General features: G+C 40.6%; 1 protein-coding gene across 1 annotated transcript in view; it reads right to left on the bottom strand.

The window, feature by feature from the left end:
* Positions 1-11,704: 11,704 nt before the first annotated feature.
* The window catches only part of znf385d (zinc finger protein 385D), a gene marked incomplete at both ends in the record, with an annotated part of 76,720 nt that continues 64,600 nt past the window's right edge, over positions 11,705-23,824 (bottom strand). Inside the window, 4 exons of the mRNA XM_079227675.1 lie at positions 11,705-11,956; positions 13,859-13,960; positions 17,501-17,682; positions 19,387-19,746. Of these exons, the coding sequence (XP_079083801.1) occupies positions 11,705-11,956; positions 13,859-13,960; positions 17,501-17,682; positions 19,387-19,746 (896 nt within the window). The remainder of the gene's footprint in view (positions 11,957-13,858; positions 13,961-17,500; positions 17,683-19,386; positions 19,747-23,824) is intronic.

Raw genomic sequence — 23,824 nt, 5'->3', positions numbered from 1 at the left:
TAAATGTACTTGTCTGTAGGGGGCGACATCAGCGCATCTACATCTGCAGTTTTCAACTGCTGCTGTTATTTCATCTCCTGAAGGTGGTCCAGGTTCTCAGGTGGTACAACTCAACAGTTGCCCCTTGTGGAGAATCATGCTGCTAAATGTGAATGAGTGAGTTTTGTCCACCTATAATTACAGATACCACTGTATAGTCCCAGAAGTGGAGTTGCTATGGAGAAAGCAAGCCAGAATTACTTCAACTCATCCTATTGCATTTATTCAATGAGATGTTTCAGCATTCTCATTATATTTCAGTAACTAACAAAATATGGAAACACGAACACACCAGGACGTGAATGACCGAATGTCTTCACAAACAATATGAAAATGACAAACAATTTTGGAAGGAAAGAACTGAACATTTGCATTTATTTATCATATAGTTTTTGAGAACGAGGGTGGTGTAATTCATCGAAACAATGTTCACGTCCTTTTTGTAAAATACTTGCTGAACTGTTCGGCATAACTTGAAATGAAACCCGAATGAAAAAGTTTTCTGAATCTGCTCTTTTGATTTCCAGAAGAGGATTTCACAGGGCGAACATTTCCAGAAGGTTCAAAATGATGTGCTTAGTTTTAAGTCAAAAACCTTTCATTTGACTTTCATTCTTCTTTTTCTTATCCTCGTATCTTTTATTCACTGTAGGAATCCAGATTTTTTAAGCACCGACTCCAGCAGCAGTGAGTTGTGTATTTGTGAGGAACTATTTTTAGTCGTGGACTGATTCACATTTGGACTCTCGTGAACGTTTCTGGCAGCCGGGCAGTGTATGTTGGATTCCACTCAAAATAAACCACAGTCAGGGTAATGAACAAACATGTCACAGTGTGACGGTGTGGCTCACTAATGTGTTTTTAATAGTTTTTAGTTTTTTTGGACTCTGTGTTCTATCCGGCTTTGGATGCACAGACGATGTTTGTTCGTACTTATTGTTTATCTTTATTGTTTATTGATTATAGTTATTGGATTGTTTGATAGTAAGAAAGTAGAGAATATCACACCGTGGTGTCACCGAGAAGGATCAAACATTGAGTGAAACATTCCTTCATTTAGGGATACCTGCCTCACATCAGTACGGCGCTTTCATCCGAAGCGCCACATATCTAAATGAACATCAGCGTCGAGGCCCCAGAGGGAGTAAAAGCAGGAACTCTTGAGAGCTTTAGTGCAGCGGTCTTCTCACCGAGCTGACTGAAATAAGCCAAATAAGTCTGAGCAGAAGATAAAATCACTCTCTAAGCTGAGCGTTCACTCTGAAGGGCTCCAGGAAGGTTATATTAAGAGATTGTGATCTTCCAGCCACCACCAGCTTGCATAGCACCAGTGAATCTCCAACTCTTTTCACAGACGCGTTCCCATCCATATGGCGCCAATTAAACGCGGGAAATGTATTTTTATTGGGATGCTTATTTTCTCCTTCGAAAAGAAATGGAGCGTAATGCTAAGTATTTACACCATCATGCATTCTGTTATACGAGCCGGCCCTTGTCGTGGAAGCTCACCTTCCACTGGGTCCCCTGTCCTTGAAATTTATAGCGCCTCTCCAATGTGTTCACGCTCGAGCGCTCACGGCCGGACGGTCGTGTTATTCATCGGGGTCAAAATGTCCCGTCTCACTTGACTGACGTCCGTTTGAGCCAATAATGAATGGTTCCATAATTGATGGTGGCCGTTACACAGGCGGGGAAATTACAGAGGGTTGATGTCAATCTGCAGCGCATGCTAATGGGAGGTCACCAACCAGCCGCCGCGGTATTGGACGCTGTACATTGACTGATGCGTCCATGGTGGGATGCATATTCCACTGCTAATCCTTTTAGTTTCTAGTGCCTTCAATGCAGTGGACACTCCATGGAGCAGGTGTCAGCACAGTGCTGGCTGATTTCATTTGTTTTGAGTGTTCACGCTGTAAATACTATGCAGCCACAGCTGGCGAATGTTTTTATGGTGTTTCGGAAGAGCATTTTGAAATAATGATAATTTTCGCGAATAAATTATTACAAATCATTCATCGGTATCTGTGTTTTCAGTATTCATTTTCTTTGTATGCTTTGAAATTACTCGATTGATTCCTCACTGAGTTGAGTTCATTAGACATTATTTTCACATTGTCACTCTCACTATGAAACATTTAGCTTTATTTATTTCACCTTGGACTGGATCAGATAGTGTAATGTTTCAAATCTATTCATTCACGACCTATACATGTTTGGTTTGCTTTTGACAGCTACACAGTTTTTTTGTAAGACTGCAACAAACCATTGTCTAAGGTTCATGGTGATATCTATACATTATAAATGATCTTTACAGGTCCTTTTCCATTAATTAGTTTTTTTTTCTCTCAGACAGAATCGTCAGCAGCATTTCCTTACACCAAACTCTCATTCCTGTCTACATCTGGAACGTTTTTACAGAGTGGTTTGTTCACATATCATTCATAGCCTGATTTGTATAATATTATATTTCTCAATTATTTTTTTTAAGTTAGAAGTATTATTTAATGAAAAATTCCTTCTGTAAAAAAACTCTGACTCTAAAGTGTCAAAAAAATGAAAGAATAAAATCATGAACCTGGCGGGAGGCAGACTTTCTAACCTTTGAACAGTCAGGCTACTGTTTCCCTCTGCTTCCAGTCTTTGTGCTAAGCTAAGCTAACCGGCTGCTTACATTTAACGGACAGATGTAAGTTGTATCCGTCTTCTCACACATATTGCTGCCAGAAAGCCAAACTGTATTTTCCAAAATGCGTTTTCCTTTAACCGTCTTGTTTTGGGACTTTACTTGAACGATTACTTTCGACTTGCAAAAGAAAATGCCTTGTGTGTAGATAGTGGACTACAATCAACATCAAAATCTAAAGAAGATGAACAGTTAAATAGCGAGAATGATTTTCTGAGTAAGCTGCTTAGTGGGAGTCACAATAACAGGACAAGGCAATGCTGTCTATATTCATGAGCGCTGTGATAAAACAGCTGTCAGCCAAGTCCTTGAAATGTTTTGGATTGCTCTCTTTGATCATGTACCCCTGTTCTTAGTCCCAGAGTTTTCAAGAGCCAGATGCAAGCCAGCGTCTGACAGTGAGACACTTCACAAGCGGTGTGTTTCTAAACTCAATCATACTGAGGTATGAATCTGTTTTTATGTCAGATTATAGAAAAACAAAAAAGTTTTCTACAAGAATACGTTGCTGAAACAGTGTCACTTTTTATTTTTTATTTCTGCTGCTTTCAAATTGAAGCATTGAGGTTGTATTTCTGACGTGGGATGTAATGTTCAGGGTGCGCTCAGCCTTTGAGTGGCTGAAGTTAAAGAGAAGACTCTTGCTAGTTGACTGACGAAGGGTTTAAAAAAGATTGTTGCGTCCTTGTGTCCTTTTTTAAAGTAACCTTGATTGGCTGTGACATTTTTAGAAACATTAGCATTTGTCGCAACTCGTGAACTAACTTTTGCAAAACTTCCGCTTAAAAATTTGAGAAAAGCCTAATTTATTTCAAATGGACTCGTCTTGTAAACATGGTCAACACAACCTCAGTTCAATTCACCATCTGCCTCATATATGCATATTATTATTATTATTATTATTATTATTATTATTATTATTATTATTATTATTATTATATTATACTATTTTTCTGTCTTTTTTTTCTGTTTTTCTTCATCCTTAGAAGTGGTTTGTGATGGCAAGGCTTAAAAAATATCCAGGGTTTGGAAAACCCCTCAAGTGGGGATGAACTGTGTATGGGTTCAAATTTCATTTATTTTTAAGATAAAGAAAGTGTTAAATTGCTCTAACTAGTAAAATCAAGCTTCTTTCTCTCCATCCGCCCAAAAAACTGTAACTTAAATTCTGCAGCTGAACAGCATCAAGGAGCAAAGCCCTCTCCTCCGTAATGCTGACATGTTAAAACTCCCAGTATTTAGAGCTCCTTGTGTATAATCTGAGTTATCATCGGACAACATGATTATTTTTATAAAATTCAAAATGGATCTATACTCCTTTACCATAAATCTACCACGGACACTTTATAGTTTCATTAACTAGAAAAGTGCACTCAGCAGAGTGCATATCTCCGTATGCCACCCTCTCCCCTCTCTAACAAAGTAGAGGCGGATCTCATCGTCAAGATGGTGGCGAAGATAACAAATCTGTGATTTATTCATCTCGTTTCAAGCCTAACTTTAGTAGATCGTAACATATTGGGGAGAGAATTAATCAGCAGATGCTCGGTTCAAATTGAGTCCGAAACTAGCGTATCAATACAGTCTGCAACTGAAGGAGCGAGGAGTCAGTGACGGCATAAAACAATCAATAAGATAGTTTTTTCAATAATGTTGAATCATCTCAACCTCAAGGTCCTTGAGAATACATGATGACAAATGAGCACAGCAAATATCGGGCTAATGATTCCAGTAGTGTGTGAGATTAGCTGCGGACAGACGGACAGAAGCCCAAGCACTCACACAAACAAACGCAACTTACACCTGCCAGACAAAAGTGATCCCAGTGTGTATGTGTGTGTGTGTGGATAGGCAGATTTGTGAGTGTATGTATAATGCATACATGTGTGTGGTAAAGGGGGGCTGTTTACTCGTGCTGTGAGGATATAAATCTGTTCACACAGTCACATTGTGGGGACTTACTTGCCTTTCATTTTGGGGACAAAATGCAGGTCCCCATGACGTAAACCATTACATCCTCGTGAAAAGACATGGTTAAGGTTACGGTGAGAGGAAGGATTAGACAAGTGACGTTTAGGGTTCGGGTAAGTCTGAAATGAATGTAATTCAATGTAATGTCCTTTAAAGTGATGGAAACAGTACTGTGTGTGTTTGTGTGTGCACAAATATTTATTTTACTTGTCTTGTGGGGACAGGTATCTATTCACACAGTCACTATGTGGGGACTTGCCTTTCTTATGGGTACAAAATGTGTGTCCCCATAATGTAAAATATTACATTTTAGGGTGAACACTTGGTTTAATGTTGGGGTAACGTTGGGTTAAGAGTTAAGGTTCGGGTAAAGCAATATAATGTCCCCAAAAGTCATGAAAATGTATGTAAGTGTGTGTGATGTATGTGTGGGGATGGGGTCCTTGAAGTAAGTCTCAACCTTCCTGCTCTAAACCTATTTTGAGCTTCAGTGAGTCACTTGAAAAAGTAGCCAAGGTGTTCAGTGAGCAAACCTTTTCAGCGCCTTCCCTTCTCGTTAAATCTTTATCTTTCGTTACTGGAGCCTAAAAGCCCTCTGTAAAAACACACACACAGGACACTAAAACCAGGGCGCTTTTAATGCAGGTGTTTTGTCAAATTCACAAGCGGGACCATGTTTCAAGGAGATCGTTGCCCGTGAGCGAGGCTTTTAGTAAAACGTCCGGATAGAGTAAAAATGTCAAAGCCTTTAATGGACTGGAATGTTGATTGAGGCATTTATCACGACGTTGAATCAAAGCCTTCACGCGGACATGTAAAAAGGGCTGCCTGGACCTGCACGGCCCCGTTGGGAGACCTGAGGGCACTGTCAGTGCAGCTCATGTCGAGTATCTGTTACAACATCTCGCCAGAGCGCTGCGGCCTGCAGGGGTTTCTCTTCTCGACAGTCTGCAAAAGAAAATTAAATTGCTACAGCAACAGAAGCACGAGGTGATACATCTCACATGGAACTGGGCCAAGGAGCAGGTCGCCTGCATTATGCATCTATAGCAAGTCATTATCTTCTATTAATCAATTCTAATAACAAAGCTACCATTGCTGTAATTCTGTTTAGCTATTCACTCGCTTCCTACAATTTTTTCTATATATATATTTTTTCTACAATTCAAAAGGTGATATCTGTTGGCCAGTATTTCTAAAACAGATGTCCACACGCTGTTTATTGTTACCGTGGGCTCCTCAGTTCAGTGCCGGGCTCCAATAAGAGTCATAAATAACTTTGTCAGACTTTGTGTTGTGCTATAATTCCTTTTTTACAAGTCGAACACTGCTTGTTGTAATTCTGAGCAGGAAACCAGTTGGATGTTGCTTTTATCCCATTGTTCTATTGTTTTCTTTGTACGTCACGGTGTATTAGGAAATGTCACATGTATCTAAAACGGGACTCTTTGGATCACAGGAGCAGGAAATGTCATGTAATTAAGACCCAGGATCCGTGACAACAGACTCGATGGAAAATAATCCTCCTTTTATATTTTTTACGATCATAACGAGCTTCATCAGGCCTGATGATAATGACGTACAGGTTTTGCCCATTAAAAGTAAATTATTGCGCCAGTTCAGTTTTCCATAAATATATTCTCGTAAAGAGGATTTTTCCTCCTTCTGTTTTCTTACCAGCTCCTCTAAATGATATTAAACTCAATTTTTTGCAATTCGTGCTTCTGAAAACGCTATAATTTTAGCCTGATAATTAAACTGCATTGCCAGTTAATTTCATGCCATCGTTCAGACTGACATCCTGTTGATGTTCGCCGTGCTCCGTTCTGGGAGAGTTGTGTTGTTTTACTCCAAACCAACAGATATTGTTTTCAGGCGACATGGACGCAGCAGCAGCAAGGAACAGTTAACATTCTTTTGAAGTTTAATCAAAGAAATATGACAACTTTAAGAATCTTTCTTTTCTTTTAGTCTACTTCGCTGCAGTCTGTGCAGCTGTGTCGACGTCATCTGTGCTTGTTACCGTTTACATGGCTTTTTATTTTTTATTTTGCCGCCATTCTTCTGGCTCTGGCACAAGAACACAGGAAGTCCACATTCTTAATCCCACAAACAAATCCATGATCGACGGGAAAGCAGCAATCAACAAGAAAAACAACCGACCTACAATTTGTGGGTTTTCAGCAACTTGAGCAGATTTTACATTCTTGCATTTGTTGGTTATTTTATGAACTGATTTTAGCAACAGAACTTATTTTTGGAGTCAGTAAATTTAAATATTTACTGTTTTTAGATTAAATATATGATTCTCTATTTCTCCAAAATCATCTTCCCCAGCAATGCATCTGGGCCTTCTTGTTTAGAATAAAAAAAGACAAAATTATGATTTTATATTTTAAATTATAGTCACAATTGTTCCTTTATTTGTTTAATACAACCCAAGTCGCCAGAAGTTAGCATTGCAAATTTTTGCAAATCACAAATGCAGGGCTCTCAAGTGTCACGCATTGAGTGTGACTGTCACGCATTTCGGTCTTAAGTCACGCCCTCCTGCCACACATCGTATTTCTCACGCTGAAAAAAAACTCTAGGCTATTTAATGTGCCGCAGCGCGCAAACATGACCTGGTCGCGCTGCCCTCACCATGGAGGAATCAAGCACGTCTCCTCCGAATCCCCTGCCAATCAATAAAAAGAAATGGGCGACACGAATAGCCAATCAGAAAAACGTATCTGTTGTATCTGGGTGAAATGTAATCCCCACTTAGATCATGTTTTGTTAAAATAATAATATAAAAATGTAACAGCGTAACGTAACTAGTGTAAAACAACTGCCGTTAGTGAACAATTATACAAAACATTACGCAGAAAGCTTAAAGTGAACACTTTTGGTTTATCGCAGACTCACCCGCTTCTGATTCTTCTTGCTAAAACTTTGCTCAACCTTCTAAGAATCTGTTGATTGGACCAATTCTAAAATAACAAAAAAATAAGTTCTTTATCATCACTTTATCAGTTTTGAGTCATTTAAATTGTATTACTTTTACATTGCTTGGCATTCATTAGGAAATTAATGAATGCTCATCAGGAAATAAATAAATGCTAAATTATATGTGAATTATTCATTAAACATGATATCAACTGTTGCACCGTAGCCTGATGATCATGAATATGTTAAATACTATTTGTATTATATATTTTAGTTTCAAGGTACACATATTCACTCACTATTTGTTATTGCTTTTTTACAAGCACACTTTGTGTTTTTCGTCATTATTGTATTCATTGTCTTGAAACTGGCTTCAGCTTTGGTTCACTCTTTAAGTCTTTCAGTATTAGTCTTGTCATCAAACTGGAGCCGAGAACGAAGACTTTCTCCTCTCCGAGTCGCACGTAATCTATATTCCACTGCTCGCTTGGTTGGACGTCCAGCTGTTCACAGCATTCTCCCCGCTGACGGTGAAGGAGTCAGGCAGTGTTTTTCTGCTAAAAGCTCTCCTGAACAGCAGATAGAGAGGCTCCGCGTCCCACTTACAGATGTTTGTGATCATTGCTCCAGTGAGATTAAATGGAAGCGAGATGGGGCCAGAGATGCTGTATTGGTTTTGGAGAGCGAGCATGGGAAAGAGGCTCCCCCATCTGGCTGCACGGCCATCTTTGATGCCTCGGGGAGTTCGGGGGGTAGATGTCCTACAAACGAAGGATGGATGAACAAGCTTAAGGGTTCATGGAAAAGTTCACAGACTGAACACAGAGTTTAATATGTACCGTATGAGTTATGGTGGTGTGGTGAACTGGGGTCCTTCCAAAAGATGTCAGCGTTAGGGCAGTCAGACCTGTTTTTGTCAGTGATGTTATTCCCTGGATGGGAAAAAGCCATGTGGGCTTTAAGATGTTAGACATCATGGATGTATTTATGGCGTGTGCATGTATGTCTGTGACTTTTTGTTGTTGCTCATATATGGGATGATGTTTGTCTGCCACATGAACATCTTTTATTCATCCCCAGCGTGTAATTACCACGGTATACTGCATATTAGTCACATTTGCAACAGGTTAATAGCTGCAGAATCTTTTTTCCATCGTGGTTACATCAATCAGCTTTAGATGCGCTGTTTGTGCTGAATGTATCGACGCTGTCTCTAAGACTGTACTTACAGGACAAAAGAGAAGTCTGGAGAAGAACTGCTCAACTTATTGTACAGAAGAAAATACTCAAACCAACTATACTGACGTCTGTCTAAGTATGACATTGCTGATACGTGGAATGTTATTATGTATTCGTGCCAAAAACAAATTCCACAGATCCGGAGCATTGAAGGATGAGGGTAAAGGTTATTGTCAACATAGACCATGAGAAGTTCAAAACCAAAAAAGGAATTTATCCTTCTAACAAGTATTGTCTGTGTCAACAAATATTGCAAAGTTTTTTTTTGTCCCAAAAAAATATATTAAAAACCCAAATGAGTCACCCTGTTGCAGTGGTTGTTCCTTCATTACCATAAACACACACATTGTGGTTTATTTTGTGTCAATCCCACTATCCTTCTGCTATAAATACTCAATAGAGCCCCAAATGTGTAATAATTCTTGGCTGGAAATAGTCCCAACAATTTATAACTGTTTAAGTAACGTTAACTAAAAATGACAGTGCCTAGCTCTTTGAGGAATTGATTTAAAACGCTGGGGCAGCGGAAGAGGCATTTTAGAAAAAGCCAAGTTAGCGAGCTTTTGACGCTGAATTAAAACGGTTCACAGCATCAAAATGTCTCTTTGTTGGGTGTTTAGTTGTCAGAGCCGATATTCCAACAGCAGTCAAGTTCTTCAGAATTTAAACAGTTTCGGTTTAACAAGGAGCCGCGTTACCCGGTGCCTTTCAGTGTTTGTGGTTGCTTGTCGTAATTTATGTCAATGATCGGCGTAGATAATAAACACAGATGAGTCTATTTTAAATTGATTGATTGCTTTTAGAAGGACACCTACATGTTCTGTTCGTCTTTTCAGCAGCTGCCTTCACTCTGAGTAACCATGACGCATTTAGCTGAGTCACCAGTTAACATGGTCCCTTGTTACACTGAAGCACTGGCAGCATCTATACACAGAAGCTATTAACAGGTTGATGACCACTGAACTGATCCAAAAATGCTCCTGTTGGTTGCATCCATTTTAAAACTGTATATCCTCAAACGTCAGAGTCTGCGTCATGGTGTTTGACGGGTTTGACGTTCTGTAGATAACGTACTTTCTCACCGGTGTAACGTCACACGCAAGGTTTCTCCACCAAATACGTGAAGATATCTGACCACTAAAACGTAGGTCCACTTGCTAATAAGCCATAGCGTGACACACATACTTACATATGTTGTCATTGTTTACTAATAATTAAAAGGGTAATGTGAAGGGACCTTCACACCAATCTGAATATGTTCAATAAGTTACTCAAAATGTACCTTTGTCGAACGGTCTGAGCCTATTGTGCCACCTTGTGCCTTTAGTATGGTTTTAGTTATCTAGAATCTTCTTTTTAAAGCACCTTCATTCCATTTAATATAAACTGTACTATTACAATATTAGCATGAATCCTAAAGTATTGAGAGATGTACTAACACATTGATGTATTTTTATGGGGTTTCCTAACGGTGAGAAAAGTACAATTAACCTTTGACGTAAAGCGAAGTGAAGCACTACAGTTGCCTTATCAGCCGCTGCTGGAGAACAATGTGCTGCATTATTATTCCAATAGGTCATCTGTCATTCAGTAACCTAGCGTGAATATTATACCCAATTGTAATACATTTAACATCGTTTGTAGACACATCTGCTCTGCTGGCTCGTTCTGGTTATGAACGATATGATGCAGTAAATAATTTAAAATTCACATCAGGATTATAGATTAGTTTGCGTATGACGAGCACACGCTGTGATACAAAGAAGCATATTATGTTAGCGGTGGAAATGGAGTTGTGTCGGGAATTTGAATGCTGTATTCTGGATTTGAATGAAGTCCTCTGAGAAACACAACGTTGTGGTAAGTGTAGCTATAAAACTGTGTGTATGAACTGAACTACTGAGCTAAACATCATCATTAACAAATTAGGACTCTTTTTATTTGAAATTGTTCACCTTTTACACACTTGACAGTTAATATACACAAGCCTTTGTGGTCCCTCTGGCCCGAGACATGATCAGTGACGATGTGTGCTGGGTATCAACTAGGATGGCCTATGGTGGATAGGAAGCTCACACACACACACACACACACACACACACACACACACACACACACACACACACACACACACACACACACACACACACATCCAAATACATACACTCAAGCACACATGCAGAAGCACACGCTTGCACACACATACAGATTTGCAAGAACGGATACAAAAAGACCACACGTCACGACACGTACTCTAACAATCTAACACGGTCTAGCCAGCTAATGTAGACATCAACAGAGGAGGGGCTTAAAGTGCATACGTGAACAGAGGAGGGCCTTGCTCGCTTTTAAGATCAGTAACAGCCTTTTAAATAACGAGTGACAGAAATCCTCCACTAAAGCAATGATCTTAGTGCCACGCTGTATCTTTACAAAAAGCACATCCCTACTGTAGTTGAGCTCAAACTGTGCCACGCATCATGAAATAATGACACTGCATAGTTCACGGGGGTTAGTCTTCTTCTATATTATTGCGGTACAATGTAGGTCCAGGTCCGGGGTCCGGCTACAAGCCGTGGGCTGCAGGATGGCACAGGAAACATGTATGTTGTAGTTTTCGGTGGGACCGGAGAAATAAATCCACCATGAGAAGATGCAGTTAAGTGTTGCCTTAAACGTGGGATAATCCATGTGAGGAGAGCGGTGAGAAGGTGTTTTCTCGGATGCATAGGAGGAGTGCAGATGCTGACACGACTCCTGGGCCTGGTCTGGATGAAGCACACGGTTTGGTCCCATGACGGAGGGGGAGGGGCGCCGCAGAACCGCCCCGGGTCAAATGGGTCAATAAGGGGAAAATAGGATTTGTGGGTGGGAGGTCCTGACAGGCCCGGGGGCCGGGCGGAGCAGTGCATGGGGGAGGGTCTGTGCCTGGAAGAGGGCAGGGGTGGGGCCGTGGTTGGCTGTGTGGTGGTTAGTACGGTGCCCGAATGCGTTGCCGAGGGCGGCGGCTGCTGCCACTGCCGCCAGGTGAGCGGGTAGGATCTGCGTGGTGAGAGGCGGACACTGGCGCTCCTTACACAGGGACAACGTTATCTGGGGGAGTCAAAAGACAGTCAGTAACTCTGTATATTCACAGGGTGGAGAAACAAAACACAATGCTAGAGATGTACGGTACTTTCAACACTACAGATACCAAAAGACTCACTGCATGAAATACAAACAAAGCCCTTTTTATATTATTTAACAAAAGAAGCCTATATCTGATCATATTACATGTCTTCTAAACATGTTATAGATAAGAGCTAAATAAAAAACAGATAAAAAAAGGATCGCAAATCTGACAGCTCATTCGATAGCGACACATTTTCTGTGCCAAATAATTTGCCAGTTAGTTAATTATATTGACATATTGTCACATTGCACTCTTTAAAAAAACACACATTTTCGAGTCAATTTCAATATTATCGCCCCAAATCTCAAATAATAGATTTGCCTCAGATTGCTTTACAGTCTGTGCAGCGTATGACACCCCCTCCCCAACAAAAACTTTTACTTTAGTCTGCTCTTCTTTATCAATGCAGTTTATCTGTTTTGTTCGGGACTGTTCGCTTTTACACCCCTGGATCAACATATGAACGTGGTGGTGTCCCTCTCTGTCTGATCAAAGGAGATCACAGGTGCCAGAAATCAGCTGCTGATTGCGAAGTGTTGCAGCTGACTGTGAGACGCCACAGCTCACATAGGAAGCAGCGTTTAATCACTTAACGATGTCGCTGCAATTTAGACAAGAGCCAATTAAAGAAGCTGAATCCAGACGTCTTTAATGTGTGTTTGCAGTGGTGATTTGTTTATTCCGAAGCCAAAGTCCCTTTTTTCTGGATAATATAAACTGAAGAATTGAGATAGTTTGGAGGTATGTGTTTTTTATCGAGGGAGAATAAAAAAGAGCGAATACGACAGACCCCCAACCTCCAAAAAACAACCTAATAGGGTGAAAAGGTCGCCAAAGTTATCTGGCTTAATCTTCTGTATCAGTAATGGAAAATCTACGGTCTCAGAGCACCGGGACGGCAGCGGTTGTCATGGGTTATCAATCACTGACTCAGGCATCGTAACCCTATGGGAGGCATTCTTTACTCTCCGCTCATCAAAGAAGCTCCTCTCCGTTAACTCAGTCAATGATGGGTTTCAGAAAAAGTCATTTCCCCCACACTGGCAACCACCCGCGCTTTGTCTCGGTAAACAGTGGGTGTGATTAATGCCGTCTTCTGAGAGCTTCTGTAGGGTGGAAAGTCAGACGCTCCTTTATCTTCCCTACATTGAATCCACATGGCTCCTTCATGCATCTGCGTCATGTAGCACTCCAAAAAGAAACAAACCCGCCTGGAGCGCGGTAATGCCGAGGGGGGTTTGCCACAAAGAGCAGCGAGGACCAGAAAGTTAAGCAATCAGCGTCAGGAAAGTATTCTGAAAGTTCTTTTCAGTCCACTTCTCGTATTTTGCGGTTTGTAAACGTGCCCGGCGCTAATGCAGAAGAACACACGTTGAGCTACTCCCAATAAGTCAAAACTGACATTTACAATTCCTTATAAATGGTGTTCGACCCCGGTCTGCATTCCACCTCCGGCGCGCTGACTCAGAGGAGCCTATATATACGCTGCATTTTTGTCAATAAAGTATCAAATTAAATCCCGCTGTTCGCTGCCAGTAATAAAAAGCCAGGTAACATGTGATCCGCTTATGAAAGTTGGCATTTCATTGAATTGGGCGCCATCAGGCGGATTGAAGACACTTTGAAAAGAGGTGTGGAGAGCTTTTTTTTGCCGATTAAAAAAAAAGAAAAGAAACAATAAGCTGCAAAATGTCTGCATCCATTTTTGGCGGCAAGACAGAATGATATTTATTTACTAATAACAGCTTCTCATGGCTTGATACTGCAGTCACTGTGATGGTTGTGATCAACACTCAAGATGGCTGAGACGTGCGGTGACTCACCGGCTGCTTGGTCGGGCCTTTCTGCGGTTTGCTGTAGGGGCTGTATTTAGGTTTGGCTGGTTTACCTGCTGCTCGGTCTTTATGACGCCGGCTGCTGATATGCTGAAAAGGAGACAAATATGTGTTTTTAAATGTGGCAGATAATATGGTTTCAGCATGTCCTTCTACTGTGGTTAAATATACAAAGGTTTTCTCCTTTGCCTTAAAATATTATCAAAAACATATATAAACAGAATAGAAAGGATTAATTATTATTTTTGTGTACCTGTGATCTTATGTACATGGATAAAATCCACAGGCCAAAGGTTGTAAAGGATCACCACGGAAAGTGGGGAAGGAGAAGGAGAAAGGCTTCCTGCTCTTATGATTGCTAAAATTAAAAATAAGAAAAAAAGCCACAGCTCTCCGGTTTGCAATCACTGAAGCCACAACGAGGAAAAAGAAAACAACTTGAACCGTGCACTTCTTCACCAGCAGTGAACAAACAGATCAATCAGCAAAAACGGCCTTGGAGCAACATCAAAACTGTTGTAATCATTGAAACATATAACCACATTTCCTTTTATGTTTCACAACCCACTCTTTTTGGCTATATAGCCAGATTGTGGATCGCGGCGAACTGTACTGCGCAGTTTGTTTGTGGACAACTGCAGCGATGCAGGTGGCCCACCAACCATTTTCTAATTTACAATGAAAATTAATTGCTTCAAAATGGGATTATTTTGTACCCTTTTAATGTAAATAAGGTGCAAGAGACACAATATAAATTAGAATTACCGACTCGCAGCCGTATGCCTCCACAAACCAATCAAGACGCAAATGACATCCACGTCAGTCTGAAATGTCATCACTTCATCGCTTCATCATTTTATCTTGTTAGACCTTTGTGGGGAAATTGTCATAATGAGCAGATGCATGATTGAGTTAGGGCCGAAAGTGTTCCTTGAATGTAACGATCCTTGAATGTCCTCAAATCGTAGAAACTAGTCTCCATCCTTGTGCCAAGTTAATTTAGCTAAAAGGTATAGAACAAATGAGTTTATTGGTTTTGTTGAGTCTCCCTGAGCTACAGGAAAGGCCTTGAGGTCATTAATATCAATGGTTCATCCTGTGGGAAGCATCTTTTGACATCTCTTCTGTGCAAGTGGCCTGACATTGGGGCTCGAGAAAAGATCAGTGGAGGTCACCAAAACCCTACGATCCATCTCCAGGGGATCATAAACATCCACAGCGATCCGACCGTCTGATTTATAGATCGCTTGTCAGACAAATTAGCTGGTTAACAGGAAACTTTGACCAGTTTCATGGCCATCTGCTGACACAGTACCTTTTTTTTTTTAGATACCGCAACTTTCTCTGGATATTCCATCAAAAAAAGTGTGAAAATTGTCATTATCTTTTATGACAGAGCTGCCTGTTACCTCAGCCTCAGGCTGGAAGCCATTTCAGGGTAGATAGCTTATCATGCGTTGAGGTGGGAACTGGACCAACAGAGAAGGAAAGGGCAGCACTGAAATACACCTCCGCTCTCGAGGCGGAGAGTATTCAAGCTTTATTGCGACTGGAGACACCCATGGTGAAGTACAATGCAGAAAGCATTTGCCAAATTTTTAAATAAAAGACCAGAGACCAATGGCTCTGAATAAACAAAGAAAATAGAAGAATCTGGAATGAAATAGACCGAAATCCTCTGTAATCTCCCGCCAATGAAAAATTCAGTGTGGGTACACGACAGTGGCGGGGCGTGGATTTTCTACCTGCGCCTTCAGTCTGAGTCATAGTCTCTATCAGATGTTCAACAGTCCTTGCAGTGGATTTAACAATCACACTTTTTTTCCTCTGGTTTCAAGCTGTAACTGAAATTTGCAGCACCGGATCCTTTTCACAGAGAATCGCTGGTGTTTTTTCATGCAGGGGTGTTTTAGAGTTACTCTAAAACACCCCTGCATGAAAAAGCCCCAGCATGAAAAATTCATACAAAGCCTGTCTCTTCTCAGGGAGAAATCTCAAGGTTAGCTCAGACAAAACCGAGTGGGTTTCAAGTATGGTGGATGAAATCCCCCCCCACTCCTCCAGTGACAGAATGATCAGCAGCTACAAGAGAAGACGATGTGTAGGGTGCCTGAAAGCAGCTAAAATACACATTCCTGCCAAGCCTGAGGAAAATATCCCAGAGATCAGATTATTGTGAGCTCTCTAGCCTCATTTCCTTAACTTCATGTGAACTAGAACCCCTTTGCTTTATTTGAGGTGAGGGATTAGCAGGAACTTGGTAAGCGTCACTTCTGCAGCAGAAACCTAATTTCTTGGCTTTGTTTATGCGTTATCAAGAGACTGGAAACACTTTGCTCTGACAGCAGCGCAGCAGGCAGTGTATCTTTCTATCCAGAATATTTTCCTGTTAAATCCAACAAAACAAGTGAAATCCGACACAGAAGCAAGTGAGTCTAAATGAGAAGGTTTTCCGCAGACGAACAGCAAAGGACTAGAAACTTTCAGAATCGTGCACGCAGTAAATTGGGTGCTTGATGACACATTGAGGCTATGCAGTAGGAAAACTAAGTGCATCAAAAGAAAAAGAATGAGCTAGAGTGAAATACAAAATACAGTTTCCATGTTCTTGTCAATTGTCCCTTTAGCCTAGTCGGCAGCATTTTCTTTTTGGCATTGTACGTTTCTGCAAACCCCAAATACACTGAACATTGATGTTTTTGCATTCTGCGACGTAGCACAAGGAGGATGTGCAGAGCAAGTGACCGTTATTGAAAGCATGTGGTATAATAATAATATGAGTATGACACACGAGAAAGTCCACTCAGGGCAGGATGGGTCAAACAAACACAGGACTTTCACCCAGGAGACAACTATTCGTGTCCTGTGTGAAACCAAAGTCAAAGTTTACATGGTTTCTTTCTTACATTATTAAGAATGCTCGTTTGCGGTTGTTTCATTACATTTTTACACTACACTGTGACATTTTGTTGTTACATTACAGTTTGTATGTTATGTTATGTTAAATGAACCACGTGTCATTGTGCATTTCTACATGTGTAATATGAGGCTACAAAACCTATTTATTAAACTGTCTTTCGACATTCCACATACAATGCCCAAAGAAAATCCACCGAGTTCAGTTATTTCTTTTTTACGACAAATATATACTTTTTTAATTAGTTTTTTTATATACAAATTTCACTCATCTGTTCTATGTCTCTACTCTAAAATACACCCCTGTTCAGTTTATTGCTTATACCATAACTGTTTCTCTCCTTCCAGACACAATTAATTTAGAGGTGACAGAGATTGGTGTCAATCCTCTCATCTAATTTGATGGCAAAATTGCAAATACGCATTTCTTCAAAGGCAAAATAAACATAAAAAGACATATGTGTTCTGTGGCATAATGATTTAATGTAGTAAAATATGACGTTTGTATCTGGTAAGATGCAGTACAATGTCGTGAACTTGTAGTTTGTAGTTTTTTAGATTATAATCCAGTCAAATATGTTTCCAAGTCTTTCCTTCACTTACTTTCTCTGTTGCTTAGATTTATTTTTTAAAGCTGCAGTCTGCAGGAAAGTGAAAGTTCGTTAGCGTTTGGAGCATTTCAGAGTTGTCAAAGTTGTCCTCTGTCCCTCTCACCTGTTTTAGCTGAGTCTCTGAGTTGACATGCACATCACACGTCTCACAGAAGAACGTTTTGTTCTGCAGGCCCGTCGTTGATTTGACGGCTGTAGGCAGTTTGCTTTTGACTCCCGGCCGGGGGAAAGACTTGATGGAGCCCACGCCGGTCCTGGCCTCGAGCATCGTCTTGTGCTTTGTACCTGCAGGTTCAAACAGGAAGCAGCCAGTACATTACCTTCAACCAATAGATGCAGCCTGAAGGGAAAGGTGAGATCAGAGGTTCACGGCTGTTATCTTTTCTCTGGTGTGGGTAATGTGAAGGTCAGTGTAAAAGGATCAACTTGTAAAGATCGTCTCAGATCAAAGTGGAGAACCCTGTTAAACTCATTGTTAAACTCAAATGTCATGGGTCCCACAAATCTCTATCTTTTTTAGGATGTCCCTGCAGGGCAGTGTTAACATTGATGTTTAGGTCAATCCTTAAGTGACTGGGCTTTCATGTGTAAACACCATATTATGTCCAGTTTGATACATCTTGTGTTAGTGTGCGCTCTTAAAACCGCAGCAGCGCAGTTGGCATCATTCACATGCATGTTCTTCAGGAAATGCAATTCTAGGTAATGATGATAAAAGGAGCAGCACAACAAACCAACAACAGCTGCAGCACTAAAAATAATAATAATATGTTATTTTTTAAGTCTTATCAACCTAGGCCAATACTTTATGGCATTAAATGTTTTTGTTTTTTGCTTTTAGTTTGGTAAAGTTGAACATATTATTTGGGGTGAGCTAGCTTTTTTTCAATACACTTTTTTTCACTACATTTTTACAACACTTTTTTTTTGACAAAGTTGCTGTCCTCTCAATATATATATTAAACAAAATGAGCAGTTCCAAGTCTTTGCAAAACTCATCTTTGGACTCTTTCCATCATCCCAGCCAAAAGGATGAAGCTGAGACACTGGAGGAAATGCATCCAACAACATGGCTCAGCTAGCTGGTTATGAAAGAGTTCCATCCTCTCTGTTGAACAAGCTTAATCAACATGAGTTCACGTGGGACCTTTTCACTGCCCGGCTATCTGTAGCTTTGGGGTTAAGGCTTGCTGTGCTTAAATATGAAGCGAAGCTGTCAGTGTGTCTGAGTCTGCCATGCCCCTGTTGATAGATTATTTAACTGCCTCTCACTACCGGAGTTCAATTCCGGCCTTGGGACTTCTGTTATCAGCCGATAGGATGCAGGTGTTATCAGAGGTTATCAGCATCATAGATGTGGTTGGAAGGGGCCTGCGACACCTACTAGTAGATCCAAAAGGCTGTTATCATATTGTCTTGATCACCAATCTGAATCTAAGAAGACAACGTCGACCTTTAGTGGCCGTAGTCATTTAAACGGGAGCAAAGGAGGTAGTCAGGACACGTAGTATAAAGAGCAACACACCATGTGTAGTGGCAGTGGTGACGGATTGGTCAGTCAAAAACAGGACTTTCACCCAGGAAACCGCTGTGTCTGTCCCTTGTGGAACTAAAAGTCAACTTTGATTTATTTTACTGTACTTTTGTATGCCAAGTAACGTCAGATATGTAACATGCCTACTTATTTGAACCCAAACCACAATATTTTCCAAAACCTAACCAAGTAGTTTTGGTTGCCGTGACCTAAAGTTGTTTTGTTTCAATTCCCAACGTTAACTTTCATAACGTGGTAGACGCAGTTTGGCCTGCCTGAAGCATTGGAATGGTTGTGATAAACACTGATAACGCATATTCAGTTGACTGGTCGTCATGCTGAAGTCACGTTGTTTAATTAGAAAACCTATTTCGTCTTCTGTACAAATACCTCATAATTATTACAAATGGTCAACTGATAACATTTGCAAAAATTGTCTCTCAGAAGTCTCTTACCGGTGTTGTGAGCATCCAGCTGCGATGCAGAGTTGACCGCCACTTTGCACAGCGAGCAATACAGAAGACGTTTAGCTTTCTCCTCCTCTGTTTCCGCATCCGTCTCCATCTCTGCCTCCGCCTCAGCCTCAACCTCCGGTTCGCCCTCAGGGTCCAGGTCTGGTTCTGAGGGCGAGCTGAGAGTCGAGTCCCCTCCAGCTGCTGAGGTAGTCTCCGGGGCAGTGGCTTCCGGGGTGCTCTGGACTATCGGCGAGGCCACAGGTGCCAGCGTTGGCATCCTGAGGGTCGCCAAGGAGGCCAAGGGTAGTGCCGCTCTGAGCACAGGGGATAGCGGTAGGGGCAGTGATCCAGGAACGGCATCTGCAGCGAGGAAATAGATCATTTATTTTAAATTAAATGGTTACATTCATCATTTAGGGGGCAAATATGTTGTATTCATGTATTGTTCAACCAACAGGTGTCCTTTAAAGACTTTGAGATGTGGACTTAAAAGCAAGATTATTTCCGTAGTTGAGTCTAAGTGCTGTATCAAGATGCGTTTTGTTAGGATTACGTGAGAGTTGGGTTAAAAGACAGATATTCTGTTAACATGTTGGTGTGTGAACATTTTAGTTTAGGACGCTGCAAAAACCACATTCAGTTGCCTTGCAACTACAAAAAATGCAAGCAAATGAAGAAAACATCTTCACCAATTTGACAGCACCTGTGCAGCATTTAGAAAATGATAGAGAGTTAGAAAGCATGACCAAATATAGAAACACAGAACACAACGGAAAATACGTTTAACAGGGAACAGAGTTTAATTGCTGCCAGTCTCAAACCCCAGAGATTAGATGTGTCCACAACAAGCAGAAAGGCTCTCGGAGAAAAGCAACCACAACAAAATATTGTGGAAATTTTGAATTTTAACTGTAAACATTTCACAATGTGGGGTTCATAAAGATTTAGACTGACAAAAATCTAAAGTTTTGTGCATTTATTTATCTAAATACATTTTCTGTTCGCAGCTCCCACAATTCTTGGTCATTTTCCAGGTTCTGAATCTCATACTAGGAGATTTTAAGCGTAAGTGAATATTTACACTCACCAGAAAGTGACTTAATTTATTTTGTGATAAATCAATATGGAAAAGCATCCCATGAGTGTTGGACTGGGCTACCCAGTGCATTAGAAAGTGTAACCAAGTATCAAAACTTCTCCAGTCAAGCAATACTGGCAATTGGTCCTTTTTGTACCCACATCTAGAACAAAAGACAGTTTGTTTGTCTGGTTCTGCTTGCAGCTAATCACCCACCGTGGGTCGGGTCTTGAGACCATTCACATAATGGGTAACGAATGAAGTACTCTGATGGTATCAGTATCACTCTGAGGCTACTGGTATTGATACTGGCAGCTACATTTTTTTAAACAATACCTAGGCCTACAAATAGACTATATTTTCTAATGGCAAAGTATATTAATGATGAGTTACTCAGATGATAATTTATCCAAAAAAACACAATCTGTATTATTGAAAGCGACGGCTCTGCAAGATAAGCTGACCTTTAAATTCACTGTTATTCCGTCAATGCTATGTTACACAAATAGCTGCTGTGATCTTAGTGAAATGTCTGATATTTTTAGGCATGAAGACTGCAGTCGATCAATATATATGACTCATAAAACAACACCACACGTCAGTGTATGGAATACAGAGGACTTGCTGCCACATATACGAAAATTAAATTTTGCCCTGGGAGCACCACCTGATCGATGCCAATGCCTCTTGAGTTCTCCGCACTCCGTTGTCACAAAATGAAGATCAGCCAGCCAGGAGAGCAAATCAATAGTGAATTATGTCACGCTATTTTTGTGAGCCATCATATATGGGTCTTATTTATCCCAGAGGAGGTGTCGACGATCAGTGCCGCAAAAAAATGCTTCACTTCTGGCAAAGGTTAAAAAAGCAAACATCAGAGTTTTGGAGCAGCAGGTATGTTTTCTGTTGTAACCTTTTGGTGAAAGAAAGTACACCCTTTACACAAGAAGAAGCAGAAAGCTTCTGGTGGTTTTCAATGTATGTAAATGTCTGCACTGTGTTTTTTCTCTTCTTTTCATCCATTAACCTTTGAAATGGGCTTATAGGCACATTTATATTTTGTTGTAATACTCTCCTCTTACAGTTGACTGACTCCAACTGTGAAATTCACTGCACTTTCATAAAATCTTTAAAATAATGGGCAGAAGCAGGTGGTAAGGAAATGTACAAAAACAATAGGACGTCTGCATTGAAATGAGGCAGAAAGCTGTAGGAGGCTTTTGAATGTTTTTGGCAGGGTTTGGAGAGCAACAAAGTAGAGACTAAATGACGGTGATGATGATATTTGAGAGGGTACTTCCCTAAAGCAGGACGTCAATGTATTGGTCAGGCTCCACACTCATTTCACTGGGGTGTTGGCTATGTTTACACAGCAGGCCGACCTGCTCTGAATCAGCAACACAAATACAACAAACAGCCAAAACAGACCAGCCTATGAATCTACTTCTCATCAGGGCTTGAAGTGGAAAAAAAACAAGTGCCAATATAACACGTATTCATTGTTCCTGTTGGCATGTGCATCGGCCGCTATCAAAAATTGTTATTACAGTCAGAATTTCTTTAGTGAATAAAAGGATTCTAGGCGATATTGGGCTTGGGGCTCCTTATTATTTAAAAACTATAAATGCAATTTCACATAGTTTTGGACCCCTCCTGTTACTATAAATAACACCCTAAAAGCTTAAAGATATATTTTGCTATTTTTAGATAATAATTGTATTATTTACACAGAGCACAACCTCACATTGAACATTTAAATATTCTGGAAATGTTTGCCCTGTAAAATCATACTGTTTAGATCAAGGAGATTCAGACAAAAACATATTCTTGAAAAAATATGTTTCATGAATTACATTTGTTCACAAATAAAAACGTTATGACGGCACACTTTTTTAATTTTCACTGATTATTGTAGAGAGGAAATCTGTGTTTATAAATTACAACGCAAGGAAAAGTCACTGGTACACGAACAAGTAAAATGAAGTGTCGGCACTGGATACCCACTTTGAGCACTGACTCTCACAACTACACAGACTATCACCACGAAGCTCAGCATTGTTCCAATGCTTTGCAGATACTCCATCCATCCTGGCTGCAGAGGCAACAAAGCAAAGTAACCCATCCGTGCTTCTCCACCTTCTAGGGAGCTCATGAGGCGTTTCCAGGCCAGATGGGATATTTAATCCCTCTAGTGGCCATCTAGAGGCCTCCTCCCGCTTGGTAATGTCTGGAGTACCTCCAGAGGGAGGCGTCCAGGAAGTATCCTAATCAGATGCCTGAACCATCTCAGCTGACCCCTTTTTAAAGTAAGGGAGCAGCATTTCTACTCCTCTCGAGCTCCTTCAGGATGTCTGAGCTCCCCAACGTATCTGTAACAGCAACTGAAGTGCCAGAGCAGGGCAATTATTTCCAACGGGCTCTTCCCCCATAGCAGCATCCACTGCACTGATTTTCCGACACGTAAAAAAAGAAAGAAAAAGGTCGCAAAAAGTCAACTAAATACTCCTGACCTCAACAAAATGTGTCCAGTGGGATTTAAGCCTCGTCAGGTGGAGAAAGTTATGATGGTGACAATTTTACGAAACGGAAGAATGGTGGGAAAATGTAATTAGTTTGGTGACTCTACTCTCCGAAACTACTGGGACTTCAGTGAAAAATCTCATGACAGCAGAAAATATTAGAGAGGAAGGTGATGCCCGGTTATCTAAGTGATACTTATAATGGTACTTTTAATTCCACGTCACCCAAACTACTTGTTTGCGATCCATCCTTTCAGGCCATGACCCCAAAGCTCATGACATTCAGTTGATATTAGGGATGGACAGATAGCGTTACTAATATTGCGCTAAAACTGACTCCGATATCTTGAACTTGAATTGGTGACAATTGGTGACAATGGGGCATGTGTTTCTTTACGATATACACTATGTTTATGGTCATTTTATTTATTTATTTACCAAATTGCTGGTGTATGCTTTATTAATTCATTATAATAATAACAATTGAGTTACCTATGTAACAGTTTTTTTATCTCTTTTTTACAAAGTTAAGTAATGCAAAAAGTCAACCTGTTGTTGCCATACAGATCAAAGAATGATCCCATTCACTTCAGCACGGTGAGGCATACACCTTATCTAAACACTGGTATCTGATTGGGACTGAAGAAGTCTGATTGGTGCCCCAGTTGAGATACCAAACAAGGCAAGAAGAAAGACTCAAGTTGCAATTTTTTGGGATGTACAAAATATTTGTATTTATATACATTAAGTTATATTTAAATGATAAACTTGATTGACATGGTGTGATGGACAAGCTTCTCTTTCCACTGTCAGGGTCGCTGCAGCAATTCTATTATACTAT

This window comes from Taurulus bubalis (assembly GCF_910589615.1).
Source record: "Taurulus bubalis genome assembly, chromosome: 12".
NCBI classification, from domain to species: domain Eukaryota; kingdom Metazoa; phylum Chordata; class Actinopteri; order Perciformes; family Cottidae; genus Taurulus; species Taurulus bubalis.
The sequence above is the reverse complement of the archived record's forward strand: the minus strand, read 5'-3'. Positions and strand labels throughout refer to the sequence as shown.